We start from the raw sequence: 23626 nt of genomic DNA on the forward strand, positions 1-23626 counted from the left end.
GAAAAAAAAGACTACAAGAACACCTTCCTAAAAAAAAAAAAAAAAAAAAAAAAAAAAAAAAAAAAAAAAAAAAAAAAAGAACACCTTCCTTTGGATATCAGAGCTCACTGGAAGAGAGTTCATATAGGAGAAAAACCCTATAAAAGCACTCTCAGCAAGAAACAAATCTCATCACATTACACATCAGAAAATCCACACAGGAAAGAAGCCCTATGAAATAATGAATTCTGGAAAGCACTGAGCGATAAATAAAACTTCATAATTCACACTGTGGAGAAACCATACAAAATGCAAAAATGTGAGGAAGAAGAATCCATACACCAAAAATGTTATTCTGAGGAGAAGCTCTGTTGATTTAAGGAACACAGAAACACCTGGTCCCAGGATCAAAATTTATTTCTGCAACAGAGATTCTGTGTAGGCAAGAGCCTTTATGTTGTATGAAGTATGGTGACCTTTGGAATCAGTTCCAGACATTAGATACTAGAGAATTCAAAATGATAGAGTCAATTTAACTAATGTAAATTGTACCATGGGGAAATATAATCCCATAATTGAAACCAAGCCTTTTTAAAAGAAAAAATAAATGTCCATGCATCTGAAGTCTATCTTCCTCCCTGTGCCTCATGCTCATCTTTCAAAGGGGACCTCTCAGTACATATTGAGAAAGTTTTGGTATTCATCCTAAGATGTCTACTTGGAATTGATTGTCACCATAGATACAACTCTGTCACTGACCCCAACCTGAAACTCCTGACCATAATCCCTCACAGGCATCAGAAGAGGGCAAACACCACCCTGTTGCTTTATTCTCACACTACTAACACCACACAAGTGTTTGGGGGTCATTTAAGGGAGTAGGCATGGAAAGGCAAAAAGCTATGGTTTAAGTGTGATCCCATGGATGATGGTCCTGAGAAAAAGACCTCAACACAAGTAATGCCATGGAGGTACATCCCAGTTCCTCTGCTCACTCCCACGTCCTGTCCCAGGTCCATCCTCACTCACAGGGCTCTCTCACCGAAGGTCCAATCCCTCTGTGTCAAGCCTGAGTCACTCAGCAGAAAACAGGTCCCCAGATCTTGTGGACACTGACCCTCCCCAAATCCAGCCCTGTATTTCTAGAGTGAGATCTACACATTTTTGCATGCTGCCCAGTCCCCAGGTTCTGGTGGCTATTCAGGTGGAAATCTCACACACACTGGGCCAAGCCCAGGCTTCATCATGCTCTCTGGACTCAGACCAGGGAGTGTAAGTTCAGTTCTTCCCTAGAGTAGGATCCTCTTGGTGGCTGATTCCTACCACGAGCAGAAAGTCTGGTCTGCAGCAAGTATGCATGATGCCAACAGTCACAGAAAAGCAGGGATGAGGTGTGGTATGTGTGGGTCCAGGTCTTTCTAGAGAACAGCCCCATACTGGTGGGTGTGGGCTTCATAGACTCCCTGCTTCTGAATGCTCACTGCAGACCTGGACCTTCCACAGCTTCCGTCATGAAGCAAGGGAAAGAAAAGAACAGAAGAGAGGGAGAAACATCCCCACTCATCCCGCACTTGCTACTTGGGGGCCTCTGTGTCCTCGCCCTTGGGTGGGGCTGCCACTGTAGAGGTCGCCTTGAGGCTTCGCTTCCGCTTCTGCACATTCTGCTCCGGGTGGAACAAGATGACGTAGGTTTTGGGCACATAGAGCATGCCGAGGGACACAGAAGCACTCAGGCTCAAGGACACAGTCAGCGTGGTGGTTTGGATGTAGATCTGAGCCATGGAGGAAGAAACTGGCTGGGATTCAGCCCTGTTTTCTCCCACCACCTCCCCCAGCCCCACATGAGTCTGTGTTCATCGGGTGAATGGAAAGGCAACCATATAAGCCCTATGGCATGAAGAAGTGATAGTCATGCTGTGGCTCTGATGTAGGCAGGAAGGAGGATGAATGACACAGGACCAAGCAGACGACAAGTGACCAGGGGAAGCAAAGGATCCATTCACAGCGAGTGACACTTGGGGAAATGGTCCATATGCCTAAAAGGGGCTAGAGCATGTTACCGAATGGATGAATATGTTTTCAAATGTACAAATGAGTGTACAAATAAAAGAGCAAGTGGTTAAACATGAACAACAGGGATGAATTAACACATGGTCTACCATACACACAAATAAATGATGGAGTAATGATCAGCAAATGGACTGACAGATTAATGGATTGAGGGGCATGAAGTATATAAAGAAGTAACTGAATAAAAATAAGTTAATGGTGGGGTGCCTGGGAGACTCAGTTGGTTAAGCATCTGGCTCTTGGTTTCAGCTCAGTTGTGATCTCAGGGTCAGGATCAATCCCCACATTGGGCTCTGCACTCAGCACAGAGTCTGCTTGAGATTCTCCCTCTGCCCCTCCCCCCACTCATGCTCTTTCTCTCTTATGAATAAATAAATAAATAAATAAATAAATAAATAAATAAATAACCCAGGTTAATGGATGGTTAGAAGCACGGATGAATAAATGAATGAACAAAGGGATACTGACAAATAAATGAATGAATATTTAACTACATGAATGAATTAACCAACAAACAATCATTCATGGGGGCAGCCCAGCTCTTGGGACAATTGAGCCCTTGTGTGAACAGACAGGAAACAAAGGAGGCCGTAAATCCAATTGGCGACCCCAGATTACCTTTTCAGCCGACTGGGCGGTGCCAAAGAAGATGGGCACAAAAGCCAGCCAGATGATGCATGTGGTGTACATGGTGAAACCGATGGGCTTGGCCTCATTGAAGGTCTCAGGCACACCACGGGCTTTGATGGCGTACACCGTGCACGTGACCATGAGCAGGAGGCTGTAGCCCAGGCAGCCGATGAGGGACAGGTCCGACATGTCGCACTTGAGCACCCCTCTGGCCTGCTCTGGGTCCACTGTCCGTTGCTCTTCATAGTCAATCACGCTGTGTGGGGGCTGGGCCCCTAGCCACGCCATCACTCCTACCACCTGCAGGAGCCAACACCATATCAGGGACACACCCAGCCTGGCCACTCACCAATGTCTCTGGCAGGTTAGGGTCACCTTGAGGCTCCTGGCCTACTGAGTGGGATGCTCAGGCCTGAGACGGAAGAGCTATCCAGAAGGGGACTGCCCATACAAAGGCCAGTGAGCAGAAGGCACTACAGCATAGGTATGTGCTGGCAATGTCAGGGCTGGGTGGGTAATGGGCCCCAGGATGTCCTCTTCCTGCATTACAACCATCACCAAGCCCTGCAGGATACAGTGACTGCAGGCAGAGGCCATGGAATTGTGACCCTATCCACAGCTTCTCCACACCAGCTTGGGGGAGGAGATGGTTCATGCCCTACTGATTAAGGGCCAGACCCAGCAGATTCTCTTTTTTCACACCTCCCATGCAGTAGGCAGTACCATCTCCATCCTGTAGATGTGAAAACACTAACTTGATCACATCTAGCAACAGGGCAAACCTAGTTCCTGAGGACTCCTTCCTTCTCCAGATCCAGAGAACTGTTGAACACAATGTAATGAAATCATGTGCAAATGCATAGTGAAGCTCAGAATGAGGCACTAAATAGAGAGCAGTAAGGATGTGAGCTGATGCCATGTGGCCCAGGAAATTATCAAAGTCAACTCCTTCTATTAACTAGGAGGAGGTGGAAGAGCAGTTCCCTGTGAGGGTTAGAGACATGACCTTAAGCCAAGGGAAACTGGAGAGTAGGAACTAAGACACCTGCATAAAGGCAGGACCCTGAAAGTGCTGCCTTGCTTGTTTGTGCAGATTGTTCACTGCACAAGACTGCATGGTTTCTGTGTATGTGTGTGTGTGTGTGTGTGTGTGTGTGTGTGTGTGTCTGTGTTGTGGAGCTGAAATCTAGCCAACACTCTAGTGCCATGCCAAGTACCTAGAGAGGGGCTGTGTAATCTGAGAGTAAGGGAGGCTTTTTAATAATTTATACACCCAGGAGAACCTTTTTGTGATTCTCCAAAAGGCAGTAGCTCCATGGACAAGGTGCAAATAACACCCCACCCACTCTCCAGAAAAGCAGTGTGGAGGCTCCTCTTAGAACAAGGTTCTAAGGAGGGAAAAATGTTGCATATGAGAAACTATTAGCCAAGGCCTGAGATACAGAGGAATAGCAACCAAAATGGATCCTACAAGTTTTGCAACCCATGTAATTTATAATTAGCATCCAGCATATTAAAACACACACACACACACACACACACACACACACACACACACAAATCCACAACTCCTACAAAATAATAGAAAATGAGCAAAGCATAGGAGCAGGAACAACATAGAAGAGGAACCTTCAAAGGCCAGCTACACTAGTAATTTAGTAGATACAAATTAAAACAAAGAGATACTATTTCATGTCTACCGTATTGACACATAACCCAGTAAAACTGCAGGTGTGCTTTGAAAGGGTGTGGGAAGGACGTCTGGCTCAGTGGTTGAGCATCTACCTTCGTCTCAGGGCATGATCCCTGGGCCCTGGGATTGAGCCTGCATCGGGCTTCCTGCATGGAGCCTGCTTCTCCCTCTGCCTATGTCTCTGCCACTCTCTGTGTGTCTGTCTCATGAATAAACATATAAAGTCTTTTTAAAAAATAAAGAAAAGAAAGGGTGTGGGATTTCTGGAAAGAAGGGTATAACATAGGGAGTCCACAGATGAGCCAGGAAGTACTGACTGCAGTCTATCCTGTATCTCTGTCCTGGGGGCAGGGGCACCACAGGGGTTTCAGCCAGGGAAGTCAGGATGCTCTGGGCATTGGTGTTCTGGTGTTCACAGGAGAAGCTCTGACCCTGTTATCTGCACAAGGATGGCAATACCTTTCAGTTGTGAAGAATTGCATGGACCAAGGCCTGTGGGTGGCAATGAACACTTGTCTGGAGTGCAGAGTGTGCTGTGTCCAAAGCAGGCTGAGCACAGGCCCTCCCTGTAGCCCTATGAGCTGGCCTGGCTTTATAATGTCACAATGTCATCCACACCTGTCTACTAGCACCCTGTGCACAGAAAATATCCAGTGCTTTCCAGATCGTGAGAATAATTTCCAATGCTCTAGTGAACCCCTTGAGGGAACTTTGCTTTTGGTGCACATACGTTATGAAATCCTGGCCATTTATGGAGCTGGAGGCTCCATTCAACAGTAACACTGCTGGAACCTGTGCCTCTCATCCATGTTACCCCAGTGACTGGGCAGCAGGAACTCCTTTATGGAAACAGATGTTTTTTTCTCCTTGAGAAAATCATCAGATAGCTCTTTGCCTTATTTTTTGTGGGAGCGAAATGGTGGAAGAGCCTGTTCTGTTTAGGAAAATAATTTCATTGTTTTTACAGACACAGAGCTGGATGCTGGCACTCCGCAGCTTACTGACCCAGTTCCCTCACGGACGGAGCAGGCGGAGGGAGGGGGGCCCGGTCTCCTGCAGCCCCCCCCCCCCCCGCCCTTCCTTGTTTAAACATAGGAGCCAAAATAGAAGAGTGCTTATCTTGACTTTGGGAGTGGAGGCCACCCCCCAGCCCAGTGGTGATCTGCCGCTCCCCCTTCCCCGTCCACCTACTGGCCCTGGGAGCCCACGGCCCACCTGCACCGAGGTGAGGCTGAAGGTGATGGCGAGCTGCGACGTGGGGCTAATGAAGGGCGGTGGCGTGACGGAGCGCTTCCCTTGCTCGAAGATGCGGTAGATGCGGTTGGTCTTGGTGAGCAGGGCTGAGTAACTGAGCGTGGTGCCCAGGCCCAGGAACAGCCGGCGGGCGGCGCACACGGCCGCCCCGGGCTCGGCCACCATCAGGAAGGTGATGGCATAGATGAGGAAGATGCCGGTGAGAAGCACGTAGCTGAGCTCGCGGCCCGAGGCCCGCACGATCGGCGTGTTGTTGTGGCGCACGAAGGTGGCCACCACCGTGGTCGTGGCCATGCTGCCCAGCACGGCCAGCAGGAGCGGCGGCGCGGCCCAGGGCGAGGACCAGGTGAGGCGCACCACGGGAGTGGGGCGGCAGCCCGTGTGGTTGCGCGTGGGCCGCATGTCCCCGGGGCAGGCCTCGCACGTGAACTCATCCACCTGGAAGCGGTAGCCGTCGCAGGGCTCGCAGTGCCAGCAGCAGGGGACGCCCTTCACCATCTTTTTCCGCTCACCCGGCCCACAGGGGAGGCTGCACTGGGATGGGGGCACCTCGGGGACCTCTCCGGACCACAGCAGGGCTTCCACCTGCGGCGGAGGGGACGGAGGGGACGCGGGCCTGGGACCTCCGGATCTGGGGACGGTGGGCCCGCGCCCGGCCGCTCCCCGCCACTCCCCAGCGCACTCACATCTAGCCTGAGGGTCTCTGCCCACTGGCCCACGGCCTGGTAGCCGCCACTGCCCGCACTGCCGTTCGCCGCCTGGTACTGGAAGATGTCGTAGCGCCCGGGCGCGTCCCCGTTCTCGTTGAACATCACGGGGGTCCCCGCGCTGCCTGCAGGAGAGCCCGGCATCCTCAGCTGGTTCTCCAGCCCCTCCCGGAAAGGCCCAGTGCCCAGCCAGGATAAAGAGCCAGCGAGCCACAGTAACAAACCCGTGCAAAGATGCTCCCTGTCATCAAGTAAGTGCAACTCCAAACCACAGTGGCCACTGTTAGCATTCCAGGAAATAAGCTTCCGTGAGCATGTAGAGAGACTGGAACCCTGGCGCACTGCTGGTGGGGATGTAAAATGGTGCTGTCACTGTAGAAAACAGAGTGGCAGCTCCTCCAAAAACTAAACGTAGAATTACTACATGACTCCGCTGCCAGGTATATGTCCCCCAAAGGGGAAACAGGGACTCAGAGATACACACCCACGTTCACAGCAGCATCATTTGCAGCAGCCAAAAGGTGGATGCAACCTAAACGTTTGTTCACTGGGAGTTGGACAGATAAACAAAACGTTGCCTATTTGTGCTAGGATATTCTTCAGCCTTTAAAAGGAAAGACATTCTGACACAGGCTACAACATGGATGAACGCTGAGGATGTTATGCCAAGTGAAATGAGCTAGTCACAGAAGGACAAATACTGCATGATCCCTCTCATAGGATGAACATAGAGTAGGCAAAATCATAGGGACAGAAAGTAGGATGGAAGTTGCCAGAAGCTTCAGGAGGGGGAATGGGGAGTTAGTGTTTAATCGGGACAGAATTTCAGTCGGGTAAGATAAAAAAGTTCTGGAGAATCGGCACAACAGTGTACATGACTAGACTGTACACTTAAAAATGGTTAAGACGGGCGGCACCTGGGTGGCTCAGGTGGTTAAACATCTGCTTTTGGCTCAGGTCATGATCCCAGGCTCCTGGGATGGAGCCCCACATGGGGGGTGGGGAGCAATCTCCTCTCCACGGGGCATCTGCTTCTCCCTCTCCCTTTGCCCCTCCCCCTGATGAAGTGCTCTCTCTCTCTCTCTCTCAAATAAATAAAACCCTTAAAAACAATTGTTAAGATTGTACATTTTATGCTACGCGTATGTTACCACACTTTAAAAAGAAAAAAGAGCGAGCGTACCTGACCAGGCAGGATGGTGGGTTCAGACTTGGACGAAGGTCTGAGTGTGTGTGTGAGATTTGTATCTATTTGAACGATCAACACTATTTCTGTTGGAGGCTTGTCCTACCACCTTTAGAGCTGGTCTGGGGTGATATTAAGCTGTACTATTCAGCTGAGAGGTTAACAGAGAGAGGGTGCTCAGAATGCGGTGGAAGAACAATTTTTAATTTTATAGTGATGGTAACTAAACAAGACGTGTATCCCTCTGCACAAACCACGAGTGAGGCCTCAGTCCACGTGGGCCTTTTCAGGGACTTTATTCTGAGACCTGCCTATGTGCTGGACCCTCTGCTGGTAGCCAGGACACATGAGACTTGTACCACGAGCTCCAGTGGCACGGTCTTTGGAAGCCCGAGACTCAGAGTGGGCAGCATGTCCACGTTGTGGGCAGTGCCTCTGCCCAGTGTGCACTGTGCCCCTTGCAGGCCGAGTTTAGGTGCACCCAGCTCTGTGAACAGCTGTGAGAGTTGCATGGGAGTGGCTGAGGGTTCCAGGCAGAGGGCTCCCCAACGCCTGAATTTTGCAACTTGGGGCAAAGGAGTGCTGAAGCCTGGTGGACGAGTGTTAAGAACTGGTTCCAGAATTGGGCTCAAGCTTCCAGCTCTCAGTACCAGGTGCCCCCACTATAGCATTCCACCTCTCCCACCCCTTTGATCTAAGTCAGCCCGGGTCCAGCAGAGAAGTCCATCCCAGGGGCTTCCCTTTCCTGCCATGGAGGATCTGGCTCCCGCTCACCATTGAATCGGACGGCTCGAATGTACTGCAGCAGCACCCGCCCATCGGTGGTCTCCATCGCTGGGCACAGGCCGGTGAGCCCAGGGCAGAGCGCCTGGTGCATGCTGTGGAGGGCGTGGGCAATGGCATACACAGCATCGATCACAAACTGCACCTTCCCCTCCTGCTCGTAGGTCGAGTCCCTGCCGATGCGTTCCTCGCCTGTCCTAGGGATGCACAGAGGAAGTGTGCCCAGCCCCCAAGTGCCCTGCCTCGCCTCCCGCCTTCCCCTTCACCTCCCTTGCCACTCTGGGTAGCTCTCACCTGTGCATTTGCGGGTGGAGTCATCTGACTGGGTACCTGAGCTGGTCAGTTTGCAGTTAAAATTCTCCTCCCAGAACTCAGCAAACCAGATGTTCCGGCGGTTGTTCTCCAGGGAGCGGGTCATAAAGTACTGATCAAATCCTGAGGGAGGAGAGAGGATGGCAATCATCTGAACCAGGCATGATTCTGTTGTGTCCCTTCACCATCTGCTCACTTTGCGGCTAGGACTGGCCATGTGAACAACTTCTGGCCAGTGATTTCAAAGCCTTCTGGGGGCTTTGGGGTAGAATTTGCATCCTGTTGTAAACTCAGAGCCTCACCATATCAAAGACTTTTATGCTGTTATTTCCTTTTTTGGTTAGGATGCTGCTGTGAAGATGTAATAGGTAGAGCTTCAGCAGCCACATTGTGCATAAGACGCCTCAGTCACAAAGACAAGTTGCAACCAGAGAGAATGGTGGAACAGAAGCAGGGACAGAGCTCAGGACTTTGAGAACATCATTAACTCACTCTCCCAAACCTGAAGTGGCCTACTTTTAGGTCTTATCTTGCAATGGAATGACTTTATTGCCGAAACCACTCTCATTCTACTCCACTCTGCATTTGTCAAATGCAACCAAATGTACTCTAAGGGAAAGAAAGGGTGTGGGGTGGGAGCCCCTGAAAGTCAGGGTTCTGTGCTTCATAAAAAAGTCCTGAAGCACTTCATCAAGGCAGCTTCAGTTCAGGCTTTGGGAAAATGATCAATCCTATTGTCATGTGACAATGTCTCTGCTGGATCCTTCCAGATATTCAGGATGGTGGAGGATGGGAAGGGAGGCAGGCTTCATCATTTGATCAACAGGATAATATGTCCCCATCCTCAGTTTTGGTCCCTCTCCTCTCCACCCTCAAATTAGTATGTCTTTTGCAGAACCAGCAATACCAGAAATATAGGCATTGGATGAAAACAAAAGCAAAAACAAAACTAATTCTTGACCCTGTACAGTGGAGTGGGATTTTCCTCCTTTGCCAATTCAAAAACACTGCTTGGAGGGATGTATTCACAAAGTCTTAGGATCCTAGAATTTGGGAATCCTAGAAGGGGTGTTGAGCGAGATACACGATAAAATTTTACAGATGGAGGAGGAGGCGCAAGATGGCAGAAGAGTGGGGTCCCCGAGTCACCTGTCCCCACCAAATTACCTAGATAACCTCCAAATCATCCTGAAAACCTACGAATTCGGCCTGAGATTTAAAGAGACCAGCTGAAACACTACAGTGAGAAGAGTTCGCGCTTCTATCAGGCAGGAAGACGGGGAAAATGAAATAAAGAAACAAAAGGCCTCCAAGGGGGAGGGGCCCGCGAGGAGCCGGGCTGAGGCCGGGGCGAGTGTCCCCAGGACAGGAGAGCCCCGTCCCGGAGGAGCAGGAGCTGCACCAACCTTCCCGGGCGGAAAGGGGCCTGCAGGGGGTTAGAGCAGGACCCAGGAAGGCGGGGATGCCCTCCGGCTCCCTGGGACACTAACAGGCACCTGCGCCCCGGGAGAGTGCGCCGAGCTCCCTAAGGGCTGCAGCGCGCTCGGCGGGACCCGGAGCAGCTCGGAGGGGCTCGGGCGGCGGCTCCGCGGAGGGGGCTGCGGGGCGGGAGCGCGAATCCAACAGCGCAGGCCCCGGAGCACAGGGCGCCGGGACACAGCCCAGGATCCGGCCTCCCCCGGGACAGGCAGAGGCCGGGAGGGCCCAGGACAGCAAGGATGCTCCTGCCCCAAGCCGAGCAGATCAGCGGCCCCGCCCCGGAGCCTCCAGGCCCTGAAGATGGAGAGCCCCGGAGCTACTGCGGGAGCTGACTCCAGGGCTGCAGAGCTGGCCCCGCCACTGGGGTTGTTCCTCCAGGGGCCTCACGGGGTAAACTACCCCCACTGAGCTCTGCACCAGGCAGGGGCAGAGCAGCTCCCCCAAGTGCTAACACCTGAAAATCAGGTCGACAGGCCCCTCCCCCAGAAGACCAGCTGGACGGACAAGTTCCAGGGGAAGTCAAGGGGTTTAAAGTATACAGAATCAGAAGATACTCCCCCGTGGTTGGTTTTTGTTTTTTGTTTGTTTGTTTGTTTGTTTGTTTGTTTGTTTTTTGCTTTTTGATTTCTGTTCGCTTCCCCAACCCCCCATTTTTCCTTTCATTCTTTTTCTTTCTCTTTTTATTCTTTTTCTTCCTTTTATCTTTTTTCTTTTCCTCTTTTCTTTCCTTCTTTCTCTCCTCTCTTTTTCTCCTTTTCCCAATACAACTAGTTTTTGGCCACTCTTCACTGAGCAAAATGACTAGAAGGAAAACCTCACCTCAAAAGAAAGAATCAGAAACAGTCCTCTCTCCCACAGAGTTACAAAATCTGTATTACAATTCAATGTCAGAAAGCCAATTCAGAAGCACTATTATACAGCTACTGGTGGCTCTGGAAAAAACCATAAAGGACTCAAGAGACTTCATGACTGCAGAATTTAGATCCAATCAGGCAGAAATTAAAAATCAATTGAATGAGATGCAATCCAAACTAGAAGTCCTAACGATGAGGGTTAACGAGGTGGAAGAACAAGTGAGTGACATAGAAGACAAGTGGATGGCAAAGAGGGAAACTGAGGAAAAAAGAGACAAACAATTAAAAGACCATGAAGATAGATTAAGGGAAATAAACGACAGCCTGAGGAAGAAAAACCTACGTTTAATTGGGGTTCCCGAGGGCGCCGAAAGGGACAGAGGGCCAGAATATGTATTTGAACAAATCATAGCTGAAAACTTTCCTAATCTGGGAAGGGAAACAGGCATTCAGATCCAGGAAATAGAGAGATTCCCCCCCTAAAATCAATAAAAACCGTCCAACACCTCGACATTTAATAGTTAAGCTTGCAAATTCCAAAGATAAAGAGAAGATCCTTAAAGCAGCAAGAGACAAGAAATCCCTGACTTTTATGGGGAGGAGTATTAGGGTAACAGCAGACCTCTCCACAGAGACCTGGCAGGCCAGAAAGGGCTGGCAGGATATATTCAGGGTCCAAAATGAGAAGAACATGCAACCAAGAATACTTTATGCAGCAAGGCTCTCATTCAGAATGGAAGGAGAGATAAAGAGCTTCCAAGACAGGCAGGAACTGAAAGAATATGTGAGCTCCAAACCAGCTCTGCAAGAAATTTTAAGGGGGACTCTTAAAATTCCCCTTTAAGAAGAAGTTCAGTGGAACAATCCACAAAAACAAGGACTGAATAGATATCATGATGACCCTAAACTCATATCTTTCGATAGTAACTCTGAACGTGAACGGGCTTAATGACCCCATCAAAAGGCACAGGGTTTCAGACTGGATAAAAAAGCAGGACCCATCTATTTGCTGTCTACAAGAGACTCATTTTAGACAGAAGGACACCTACAGCCTGAAAATAAAAGGTTGGAGAACCATTTACCATTCAAATGGTCCTCAAAAGAAAGCAGGGGTAGCCATCCTCATATCAGATAAACTAAAATTTACCCCGAAGACTGTAGTGAGAGATGAAGAGGGACACTATATCATACTTAAAGGATCTACCCAACAAGAGGACTTAACAATCCTCAATATATATGTCCCAAATGTGGGAGCTGCCAAATATATAAATCAATTAATAACCAAAGTGAAGAAATACTTAGATAATAATACACTTACACTTGGTGACTTCAATCTAGCTCTTTCTACCCTGGATAGGTCTTCTAAGCACAACATCTCCAAAGAAACGAGAGCTTTAAATGATACACTGGACCAGATGGATTTCACAGATATCTACAGAACTTTACATCCAAACTCAACTGAATACACATTCTTCTCAAGTGCACATGGAACTTTCTCCAGAATAGACCACATACTGGGTCACAAATCGGGTCTGAACCGATACCAAAAGATCGGGATCGTCCCCTGCATATTCTCAGACCATAATGCCTTGAAATTAGAACTAAATCACAACAAGAAGTTTGGAAGGACCTCAAACACGTGGAGGTTAAGGAGCATCCTGCTAAAAGATGAAAGGGTCAGCCAGGAAATTGAGGAAGAATTAAAAAGATTCATGGAAACTAATGAGAATGAAGATACAACTGTTCAAAATCTTTGGGATGCAGCAAAAGCAGTCCTGAGGGGGAAATACATCACAATACAAGCATCCATTCAAAAACTAGAAAGAACTCAAATACACAAGCTCACCTTACACATAAAGGAGCTAGAGAAAAAACAGCAAATAGATCCTACACCCAGCAGAAGAAGAGAGTTAATAAAGATTTGAGTAGAACTCAACGAAATCGAGACCAGAAGAACTGTGGAACAGATCAACAGAACCAGGAGTTGCTTCTTTGAACGAATTAATAAGATAGATAAACCATTAGCCAGCCTTATTAAAAAGAAGAGAGAGAAGACTCAAATTAATAAAATCATGAATGAATTGGAAAGAATTCCAATTCATTTTCAATGAATTGAAAGGAGAGATTACTACCAACACCACGGAAATACTAACAATTTAAAACACATATTATGAACAGCTATACGCCAATAAATTAGGCAATCTAGAAGAAATGGACGCATTCCTGGAAAGTCACAAACTACCAAAACTGGAACAGGATGAAATAGAAAAACTGAACAGGCCAATAACCAGGGAGGAAATTGAAGCAGTCATCAAAAACCTCCCAAGACACCAAAGTCCAGGGCCAGATGGCTTCCCAGGGGAATTCTATCAAACATTTAAAGAAGAAACCATACCTATTCTACTAAAGCTGTTTGGAAAGATAGAAAGAGATGGAGTACTTCCAAATTCGTTCTATGAGGCCAGCATCACCTTAATTCCAAAACCAGACAAAGACCCCACCGAAACGGAGAATTACAGGCCAAAATCCTGATGAACATGGATGCAAAAATTCTCAACAAGATACTAGCCAATAGGATCCAATACATTAAGAAAATTATTCACCATGACCAAGTAGGATTTATCCCTGGGACGCAAGGCTGGTTCAACACTCGTAAAACAATCAATATGATTCATCATATCAGCAAGAGAAAAACCAAGAACCATATGATCCTCTCATTAGATGCAGAGAAAGCATTTGACAAAATACAGCATCCATTCCTGATCAAACTCTTCATAGTGTAGGGATAGAGGGAACATTCCTCAACATCTTAAAAGCCATCTATGAAAAGCCCACAGTAAATATCATTCTTAATGGGGAAGCACTGGGAGCCTTTCCCCTAAGATCAGGAACAAGACAGGGATGTCCACTCTCACCACTGGTATTCAACATAGTACTGGAAGTCCTAGCCTCAGCAATCAGACAACAAAAAGAAATAAAAGGCATTCAAATTGGCAAAGAAGAAGTCAAACTCTCCCTCTTCGCTGGTGACATGATACTGTACATAGAAAACCCAAAAGCCTCCACCCCAAGATTGCTAGAACTCATACAGCAATTTGGTAGCGTGGCAGGATACAAAATCAATGCCCAGAAATCAGTGGCATTTCTATACACTAACAATGAGACTGAAGAAAGAGAAATTAAGGAGTCAATCCCATTTACAATTGCACCCAAAAGCATAAGATACCTAGGAATAAACCTAACCAAAGAGGTGAAGGATCTATACCCTCAAAACTATAGAACACTTCTGAAAGAAATTGAGGAAGACACAAAGAGATGGAAAAATATTCCATGCTCATGGATTGGCAGAATTAATATTGTGAAAATGTCAATGTTACCCAGGGCAATTTACACGTTTAATGCAATCCCTATCAAAATACCATGGACTTTCTTCAGAGAGTTGGAACAAATTATTTTAAGATCTGTGTGGAATCAGAAAAGATCGCGAATAACTAGGGGAATTTTTAAAAAGAAAACCATATCTGGGGGCATCACAATGCCAGATTTCAGGTTGTACTACAAAGCTGTGGTCATCAAGACAGTGTGGTACTGGCACAAAAACAGACACATAGATCAATGGAACAGAATAGAGAACCCAGAAGTGGACCCTGAACTTTATGGTCAACTAATATTGGATAAAGGAGGAAAGACTATCCACTGGAAGAAAGACAGTCTCTTCAATAAATGGTGCTGGGAAAATTGGACATCCACATGCAGAAGAATGAAACTAGATCACTCTCTTTCACCATACACAAAGATAAACTCAAAATGGATGAAAGATCTAAATGTGAGAAAGGATCCCATCAAGATCCTAGAGGACAACACAGGCAACACCCTTTTTTTTTTTTTTTTTTTATGATAGTCATACAGAGAGAAAGAGAGAGAGGCAGAGACACAGGCAGAGGGAGAAGCAGGCTCCATGCACCGGGAGCCTGATGTGGGATTCGATCCCGGGTCTCCAGGATCGCGCCCTGGGCCAAAGGCAGGCGCCAAACCACTGCGCCACCCAGGGATCCCGGCAACACCCTTTTTGAACTTGGCCACAGTAACTTCTTCCAAGATACATCCACGAAAGCAAAAGAAACAAAAGGAAAAATGAACTATTGGGACTTCATCAAGATAAGAAGCTTTTGCACAGCAAAGGATACAGTCAACAAAACTCAAAGACAACCTACAGAATGGGAGAAGATATTTGCAAATGACCTTTCAGATAAAGGGCTAGTTTCCAAGATCTATAAAGAACTTATTAAACTCAACACCAAAGAAACAAACAATCCAATCATGAAATGGGCAAAAGACATGAACAGAAATCTCACAGACGAAGACATAGACATGGCCAACATGCAGATGAGAAAATGCTCTGCATCACTTGCCATCGGGGAAATACAAATCAAAACCACAATGAGATACCACCTCACACCAGTGAGAATGGGGAAAATTAACAAGGCAGGAAACCACAAATGTTGGAGAGGACGTGGAGAATAGGGAGCCCTCTTGCACTGATGGTGGGAATGTGAACTGGTGCAGCCACTCTGGAAAACTGTGTGAAGGTTCCTCAAAGAGTTGAAAATAGACCTGCCCTTGGACCCAGCAAGTGCACTGCTGGGGATTTACCCCAAAGATACAGATGCAATGAAACGCCGGGACACCTGCACCCCGATGTTTCTAGCAGCAATGTCCACAATAAGCCAAACTGTGGAAGGAGCCTCGGTGTCCATCGAAAGATGAATGGATAAAGAAGATGTGGTTTATGTATACAATGGAATATTACTCAGCCATTAGAAACGACAAATACCCACCATTTGCTTCAATGTGGATGGAACTGGAGGGTATTATGCTGAGTGAAATGAGTCAATCGGAGAAGGACAAACATTATATGTTCTCATTCATTTGGGGAATATAAATAATAGTGAAAGGGAATATAAGGTAAGGGAGAAGAAATGGGTGGGAAATATCAGAAAGGGAGACAGAACATAAAGACTCCTAACTCTGGGAATTGAACTAGGGGTGGTGGAAGGAGAGGAGGGCGGGGGGTGGGGGTGATTCCCTGACGGGCACTGAGGGGGACACTTGACGGGATGAGCACTGGGTGTTATTCTGTATGTTGGTAAATTGAACACCAATAAAAAATAAAGTTATTTAAAAAAAAGGAATCAGAGGGCTGCTGGAGGGGAGGTATGTAGGGGGATGAGGTAACTGGATGATCGGCATTAAGGAGGGCACGTGATGGAATGAGCACTGGGTTTTATATGCAGCTGGTGAATCACTACATTCTACCCCTGAAACTACTAATACACTACATGTTAACTAAATTGAATTTTAATAAAAATATTTTAAATGAAAAAAAAATTTTTACAGATGGAGAAAATGAGCGCCCCCAAGAGGAAATCGTGGGGAAGGGCAAGCAAGACCAGGGGACGTGGTGGGGGAGGGGCATCCCTGCACTCACCATCAATGGAAGCTCTTTTGGGCAGGATGGTGATGGCCCCCACGGCCACGTCCTCCAGGTTCAGGATGGGAGAGGTCTTGGCTCCCCAGCTGTCTGAGCCAACCCATAAGAAGTGACCTGTCAGGTTGGCCTGGCGTGCAGCCTCCAGGACCCTCCTGGTAGGAACAGGAGGAGGAGTGAGAGGGCCTGAGACCCTCCTCTGACTTGCTTCTGACCACTTCCTGTTCTTCTCTCTCTCCTTCTATCCCATTCCAAACCACGCATCAGACCCTCGATTTTTTCAGGAAAAATGAGATGTGGGGAGTTGTTCTGGGCTTCTTAGGTAGTAAAGGTTCCAGCCAGGCTCTGCCCCTCGGGCAGCCCTCTTGATCTCTGCACTGCAGCCCTCTTCACACTGCCTGGAAGAAGGGCCTCCCTTCTCTTGCAGAGCCTCCTGCTTGCTCTGAGTCACATAGGCCCTAGGCCAAGATCCATGGCCACCTGCTGATACCCCCTGAACTGCCTGCCATCAGGGCTCCTTCCCTGACAGCTCATTTTCTGCACTTAGATCTGCCCACGGGTCTCTCCCTCACTGTGAATTAGAAGAGCAGACAGGAATTCCTGTGTGTTTCCATTGGCTAGTCCTGGAGCATCTCCACCCAGGCCAGGCCTGGTTCTTTTCTGGGTGCACCAGACAGAGAGATGGCAGCAGGAAGACTGTGTGAGAGCAGGAGGGTGAAGGGGGATCAAGAAGAGGGAAGAGGAGAAAGGGAGGATATATGTGGCCAGGGGACATGTAAGAAGAGGAGGCAGGACGTTCTAGGAGCACCTCTGATAAACAAGATGATTGAGTGTGCCAGCTGCTCCCACCTGATGTCATCCTCATTGGCAAAGATGATGATGCCCCGGGCGTTGGGTGTCTCCATGAGTCTCTTGATCACCTTGTTGAATTCTCCTGGCTTTGGTTCCCTGGGAATCTTGATGGACTGGGCAATGCAGACCCCCCCTGGGTCCCGGGGGTGCCAGAGTCACCTCTTGTTCCACCCAGCCACCCACCCACCTACTGGGGCCGCCACTGGCAGGGGCTGAGTGCTTCAAAGGAAAGAGGTGCCCACCCACAGGGGCACCACCCAGGGCCCCATCTCATGGCTTCGGCCCTGTCTGATGGCCATGGATTCAGGGCCTTATCATGGATCCAGGGCCCCATATCATGGTTTCGGCCCTGTCTGATGGCCCCTGGATTACCCCTATGTAGGCTCATTGTTGCCTTGGAACCCCTGCTCCCAGCTCACCAGCTTCCCGCGAGATCTGCACAAATGCCTCAACCCCACTCTCGCCATAGTTGCCCTCCGAGGCCAGTGTGGACACGTAGTTCCATCCCAGTGCCCTCACGATGTCCACCATGGCCTGGGCCTGGTAGGAGTCAGGTGGCACAACTCGGGAGAAGAAGTCGTATCGTGTGGAGTCGCTGAGCTCAGGGGCTGTGGAGGCGTAGCTGATCTGAGGTATCTGGAGTAGGGAAGAACACTTGTGCTAGGGCTGGAGACTCAGTGACCCCGTGGGGAGGGAGGGCAGTGAGGATCCAGGATGCAGGTCAGGGCATGGAAGTCTGGGATTAGGGTGCCAGGGGCCAGTGTGGGACAGCAGCATGGAGAGGCCCAAGGGTGTGGGGAAAGCTTTTGAGACGTGGTCTGATGGAATACAGGAGGTACAAAGGTCTAGGTGAGAGGGCAGGGCACTGTATACAGTGGTGCCAGGCATGTGTCCAGGCAAAAGGTTAGTGGGGGCTCAAGTCCAGCCTGCAGCCAAGTGTAGGCTGCACCTGCAAGGGGAGTTAGACTCCTTGTCAGCCCCAGGAGACAACATATTTTCCTAATTCACACAAAGGGGCCATGTATGTAGGGGAGTGGCAGCCCCAGGAAGGGTCAGAGCAAGCAGGTAGGGGAACTGGGAAGGGGTTATTTGATTCAAAGGTATGTCTGGCCTACTGGAGGGGCCTGCTTGGAACTGGGTGCATTAGAGTGATTGACAGCTGGGATTATGGGCTGAGCATGCTGAGGCAGTGGGGGGCAGTAAATGTGAAAGGAGAGTGGAGAGACTAGTAGCAGAAGGCTGAAGAAGTCAGGAAAAGAGAGTGAGTAGAGAAGATGGGTGAGGCAGCAGCTGATGTGAAGGGTGGAAGAGAGGAAAGGTTCTGGAAGGAGTAAGCTCAGCTGGTCTAGGGGAGACAGGGATGACTGAAGCAAGACAGGAAGAAAGCATGGAGTGTGAAGACAGGATAGGAAGGGCAAGAAGGAAGGAGGAAGGGGGGGGGGAGAGAGACAGACAGACAGACACATGGAGAGACAGAAAAAACAAGAACCACAAAGGAGGGAAGGTCAGAGAAAGGTCCAGCACAGGTAACGGATGTTGTAGACATTCCAGAAAATAAAGCTTGATCTTCAGAACAACCTTCCTGTAGAGGTGGAACCCCTCAGGGAGGTTAATCTAAAACACCTGTGATCACAGTGATGCATGAATGGAGATGAACTTGGAACCCACAGCTTTGCTCCTAGACCAGGAATTGCAGAATGGCTCCAGGGAGCCAAATCCGGTCCCTGGTTGCATGTCATCATTTAAAAATTTTTGAGAGACAGAACATAAAGACTCCTAACTCTGGGATACGAAGTAGGCGTGATGGAAGGGGAGGAGGTTGGGGGGGTGGGGGTGAATGGGCGACGGGCACTGAGGGGGGCACTTGACGGGATGAGCACTGGGTGTTATTCTGTATGTTGGTAACTTGAACACCAACAACAGGTGAGTGAGATGGAGACTCTCTGGCATCCCCTGACACTGGACAGCCACATAAGGTCCCTTTGTGCCAGCTAGAAAGTGTGACTATAGGACAAGCTGCCATCCAGTGGGAATGGGGTGGTGGGGAGTGAAGATGATGGAGGGGTGCCCAGATAAAACTACCACCCAGCATGGTAGAAACAGAGGCCATGACTGGGAGAAGCAGAAGTGCCCTCCCTTAGCCAGATGGAAGCAAAGCCTTCCTCTCTTCACAGAAAGCTGAAGGACAGAGACGCCCCCTCCCTCCACGGAACCCCAGTGAATGACCACTACTGAAAACCCCCAAACTCTAAGGTCGAAGGCCCCTTAGTCCCTGATTCCTATGCTCCTCCCCCAGTCACTGCCCCCACCCCCCGCAGGATACAAGAAAGGGGCTGCCTCGGATTCTTTAAGACAGTTCCCTAAAGATGAGGGAACTACCTCCCCCCACGCCAGAAGTCGGGGGTAGGTCTTAGTCGCCCCACCAGAAGGAGGGCCCTGGCTCCAGGAAAAGCTTGCGCCTCATTACCCAGATGCGGTGGTGGCAAGAGCACCACACAGGGGTGCGCAGGGGGCACCCAGGCAAGCCATCAAGGGCGCTACACCAGAGGCCGCGCCCCCAGGGGAAGGCTGCCGCCGCCTCGGGGAGGGGGCCGCCTTCACCGCCCGCAGGTCGGTCCCTTCACCGTCACGAAGGGCAGGGCGGTGTGTGCAGGTGGCAGCGCTGGCAGGGCGGCGGCGCCGACAAGGGCGGGAGGACCGGCTGGGCTGGGCTGGCCCACAGGGCAGGTTTCTCAGAAGCTGCGGCTGATGTCTGAATTTGAGGATTTCTGCCCGGAGACCAGCCATCAGCCACCCCCCGAGGGCGAGGAAGGAGCGGGTGCCCTCACCGCAAACAGGCGCAGCACGTTGGCGACCATGATGGAGACGGAGCTGGCCGAGGCGCCCACCACGGCCACCACGCGCTCGGGGGGCGCGCTGCGCAGCGGGGGGCCGCCTCCAGGGCAGCGCACGGCCCCCTCGTCGCCGTCGCCGCGGCGGCGGATCAGCGCCTGCACGAAGCTCAGCGCCTGCTCCAGCGCGTACGTGTCCCGCGAGCAGGTGTCGAGCAGCCGCGCGCCCAGGCGCACGCCGGGCAGCAGCTCCGGGTCGGCGTTCACGCGGTCCAGCGCGTAGAGCATGGCCTCCAGCCGGTGCACGCCCTGCTCCTTCTTCAGCGGCCCGCACGCTCTGCCCGCCGCGCCCCGCGCGTGCACCGGGAACAGGCCGCCCAGCGTGAGGCCGCCCGCCAGGCGCACCGAGCCCGCCGCGCCCGCCGCGCCCGCCTGCGCCAGCACCAGGAGCCACTGCAGCAGAGCCAGGAGCCTCGGCTCCCCGGCGCTCCCGGGCCCGGCCATCCGCGGTCCCGCTGCGGGGGAAGACAGGGCCGGGAGGGGAACAGAACGCGGGAGGCTCTGAGCGCAGCGCAGGGAGAAGCCGGGCTTGCGGGGAAGGGGACGTGCGCGCAGCCAAGGCTGAGGGGAAGAGATGGGATATCCACTCGCCCTGCCCTGCCAGGCCGGCACCGCGCTCTCACACCCTCTGAACCGTGTCACACGCCCCCCCCGCGCCCGCCCGACCACTGTCTCCACCGCGCCAGCCTGTCCCTCCCCGACAGCCGGCCCTCTCCTGTCCTCAGGGACCCATCCCTAGAGCACAACCTGCCCACACTCACCTGCGCCAGCCCCTGTGAGTCAAGGTACGGCTGTGACAGATGCGCAGGGCCCAGAGCGCCAGAGGATTTAAGGATTCTGAGGAAGGGAGGAGAGGCCACTCCGAGGGTGGTGACCCCTCCTGAACATGAGGTGCGTGCAGCACTGGCTCTCTCTACATCTCCTTCCCCTCCCCTTTAGGAGAGGAGGGAGCCCTGCTCCCCTGGGGATGTTTCTTTCCTGTCTTTGCATGTGTGTCTGACCCCAACTGTCTCTGGCTGTCTCTGACACATGCTGTCCTTCTCTGTCTCTGCCCCCTACCCATCTCTGACTCTCTTATCTTTCTGCCTCTGTCAATCTCTCTTTCTCTCTCAGTCCTTGTCTTCTTTTTCCTAGCCACAGGTGCTTTAGTTCCAGCTGCGAAGGCACTCCCCAACTTTCTCCTTGCAAAACCCTGCAGTACCTCTGGAAATGGAGGGACAAAGGAGCTCAGGTTAAATGAGCCGAATACACCTAAACAGCAGGACAGAGAACAGGGCTGTGCAGGAAGGAAGCACCAGCAAGTAGACCTTTAATATTAGCAAGGACTCTGCTTACTACACACACAACAGCCCTACAAAGAGGAGGCATTTACCATGAGCCTCGTTTTGCAGATGGGAAAATAGAGACCTCAAGGAATTAAGCAACTCATCTAAGGTCAAATAGCTGGCATGGGTCAGCATCAGGATTTGCACTCAGTTTGGTGTGAAACCACCAGCCCATCCTGCCTTTCATGGAAAGGACAGGAGGGACAGGGCCAGCCCACCTTGCAGTTTCTGCCAACCTCCTGCATCTGATGATAGAACCCTAAAGAACTGTTCTGGTCATATATAAAGCCTTCCTAGGCTCTGGAGTCTGAAGCAGTGACTTCCACAGTGTGAGGCTCCGTACCTGAGTTTCCCCCATCAGTTGGGGGCCACAGTGAGGGGGCTTTAGCCACAATATGCTTTGACCATCATCCCTGTCTGAGGCCCTGGATTTGGTTCTCTGATATCAGCAGAGAGAGAGCGAGAGCAAAGGGCATCCAGGAGACAGGTGGTGAGCTCCCAGCCCCAGGGATTTGTGGGCTCATCCCACAGGGGCTTGAGCCGGCTTGGGCTCCATTAGGGTGGATTAGGGTGGCCGCAGGGATTTAGGTAAAGCCGGCAGAGGGAACAAGCAGAAACCATGTCACCCTACTCTCTTCCCCCACCACATCCAAGGGCTCCCACCAGTCTTGTTCCCAGAGCTGTACAGGCACCTCTCCCTGGCAGAGGCTGGGAGTCAGGAGAACTGGATCCAGGTCTGCCTTAAACCATTTTACAGCTTGGGAAGGATGGAACACTTAGGTGGTGCCAGGCCCCAAGCCTGACAATGCAAAGGTGCATACAGACTCGATGTTTGAGGTGGATGGGCTGGGTTCACACAGCCCCTCACAGACCTCCCTTGCTCAGGACAGATCAGAGGAGGCCATAGCCAATGCCACAAAGCAGATTCCAGAATCACAGGGTCAGAGCATCCCAGTGGCTCCTGAGCACAAGACAGACCATCAGCAGCTGGGACAGAGTGCCTCACAAAAGGAGGCAAGAGAGTCTGTGACCAGGCTGCTGGGGAGGGATGTGGGTGGGTTCCAGGCATAGGGAAGAACTGGCTCTGAGGGTGAGGAAGAGGAAAGTGTCATGGCTGGGGCATCTGGAAGGAGGAGGCAGCATTCCTTGAGAGTGTCAGGACCAGGACCAGTATCAGGGCAGAGCGGGTCTGCGGAGGGCAGAAACCAAGAGTTCAATTTGGGACATAGGAAAGCTGATAATCTCATTCAATTGGTTGGATTCATGAATCTGGAACTGAGGGAAGAGGCCAGGGTGGGAGATAAAGCTGGAATGGCATCAGCAAGTGTGTGGTATACAAAGCCATGGATGGATGAACTCATCTTGGCAGAGGATGTGGACGGGAGGGTGAGGACTGAGCCCCAGGTCTCCCAACAATAGGATGTAAAATAGAAGAGAGGAGGTTGGGAGGGGATGACCAAGGGGGTGAGGAGGGATGGGAGAATGGGCAGCAGAGAGGCCAAGAAATAAGGATTGATGAAGAAAGGCATAATTATAATTCAGCCCCGTGCAGTGGCATAGGGGTCACTGTTCACCTGAAATACACATCTGAGCCAAGGAAGTACAGTGACTCCCCTAAGTCCACACAGCACAGAAGACTAGCAGCTGCTCACACACCCATGGTAAAAGCTCAACAACTTTTACTTCTGAGTCCATAATTTCAGCTTCAGCTATTTCAATTAAAAAGATTGAATGAAATTTAAGGCTTAGAATGTTTTCACATTCCTAACCCCAAAGCTGGAAGGTTAAACATGTATGTATTTTTTAGACTAGCCTCCCAACTTACCAACCAGATGATTTTTGTTACAAAAGTCATTTAGAACTCTATGTTCTCAGGTTCACTTAATGGTTAGCTTCAGAGCTTCCAATCCCTGGATTGTATCTGCTATAAATATTCCACCTTTTTGGTTGTTGAAAGAGAGTGGGGGACATGGTTTGTGAGAGAAGTCACATGATCTCTGGCACAAAGATGTTGAAATGCCTCGTTATCTGCACCTGAGTACATCCCCCTGAGTCCCCCCTGAAAGTCCTGTGTGGACAAATGTGAGGCATGTGTGCCTTCAGAAGCCTCCCATTCTCTTGCT

General features: G+C 50.4%; 1 protein-coding gene across 1 annotated transcript; it reads right to left on the minus strand.

Annotated features, from left to right (window-relative positions):
• Window positions 1-1553: 1553 nt before the first annotated feature.
• Window positions 1554-20622, minus strand: GRM6 (glutamate metabotropic receptor 6). Its single transcript, XM_041763105.1, has 10 exons — window positions 20116-20622; window positions 17707-17923; window positions 17285-17420; window positions 16436-16590; window positions 8597-8737; window positions 8294-8494; window positions 6313-6458; window positions 5588-6211; window positions 2668-2979; window positions 1554-1751 (listed from the first exon to the last, which is right to left on the minus strand). The coding sequence occupies exons 1-10, from the start codon at window positions 20620-20622 to the stop codon at window positions 1554-1556; spliced, it is 2637 nt and encodes an 878-aa protein (XP_041619039.1).
• Between the last annotated feature and the right edge of the window lie 3004 nt (window positions 20623-23626).

This window comes from Vulpes lagopus, chromosome 7 (genome assembly GCF_018345385.1).
Source record: "Vulpes lagopus strain Blue_001 chromosome 7, ASM1834538v1, whole genome shotgun sequence".
Lineage (NCBI taxonomy): Eukaryota > Metazoa > Chordata > Mammalia > Carnivora > Canidae > Vulpes > Vulpes lagopus.

Bases quoted from the DNA above. Each gene is read 5' to 3' on its own strand.
- GRM6 (XM_041763105.1), bottom strand. From the start codon at position 20,622: ATGGCCGGGCCCGGGAGCGCCGGGGAGCCGAGGCTCCTGGCTCTGCTG. The intron at 6,459-8,293 runs GTGAGCGGGAGC...GCTCTCCTGCAG, and splicing joins TCGAGCCGTCCGATTCAATG to GCAGCGCGGGGACCCCCGTG. The intron at 1,752-2,667 runs GTAATCTGGGGT...TCCATGGCTCAG, and splicing joins CCGCCCAGTCGGCTGAAAAG to ATCTACATCCAAACCACCAC.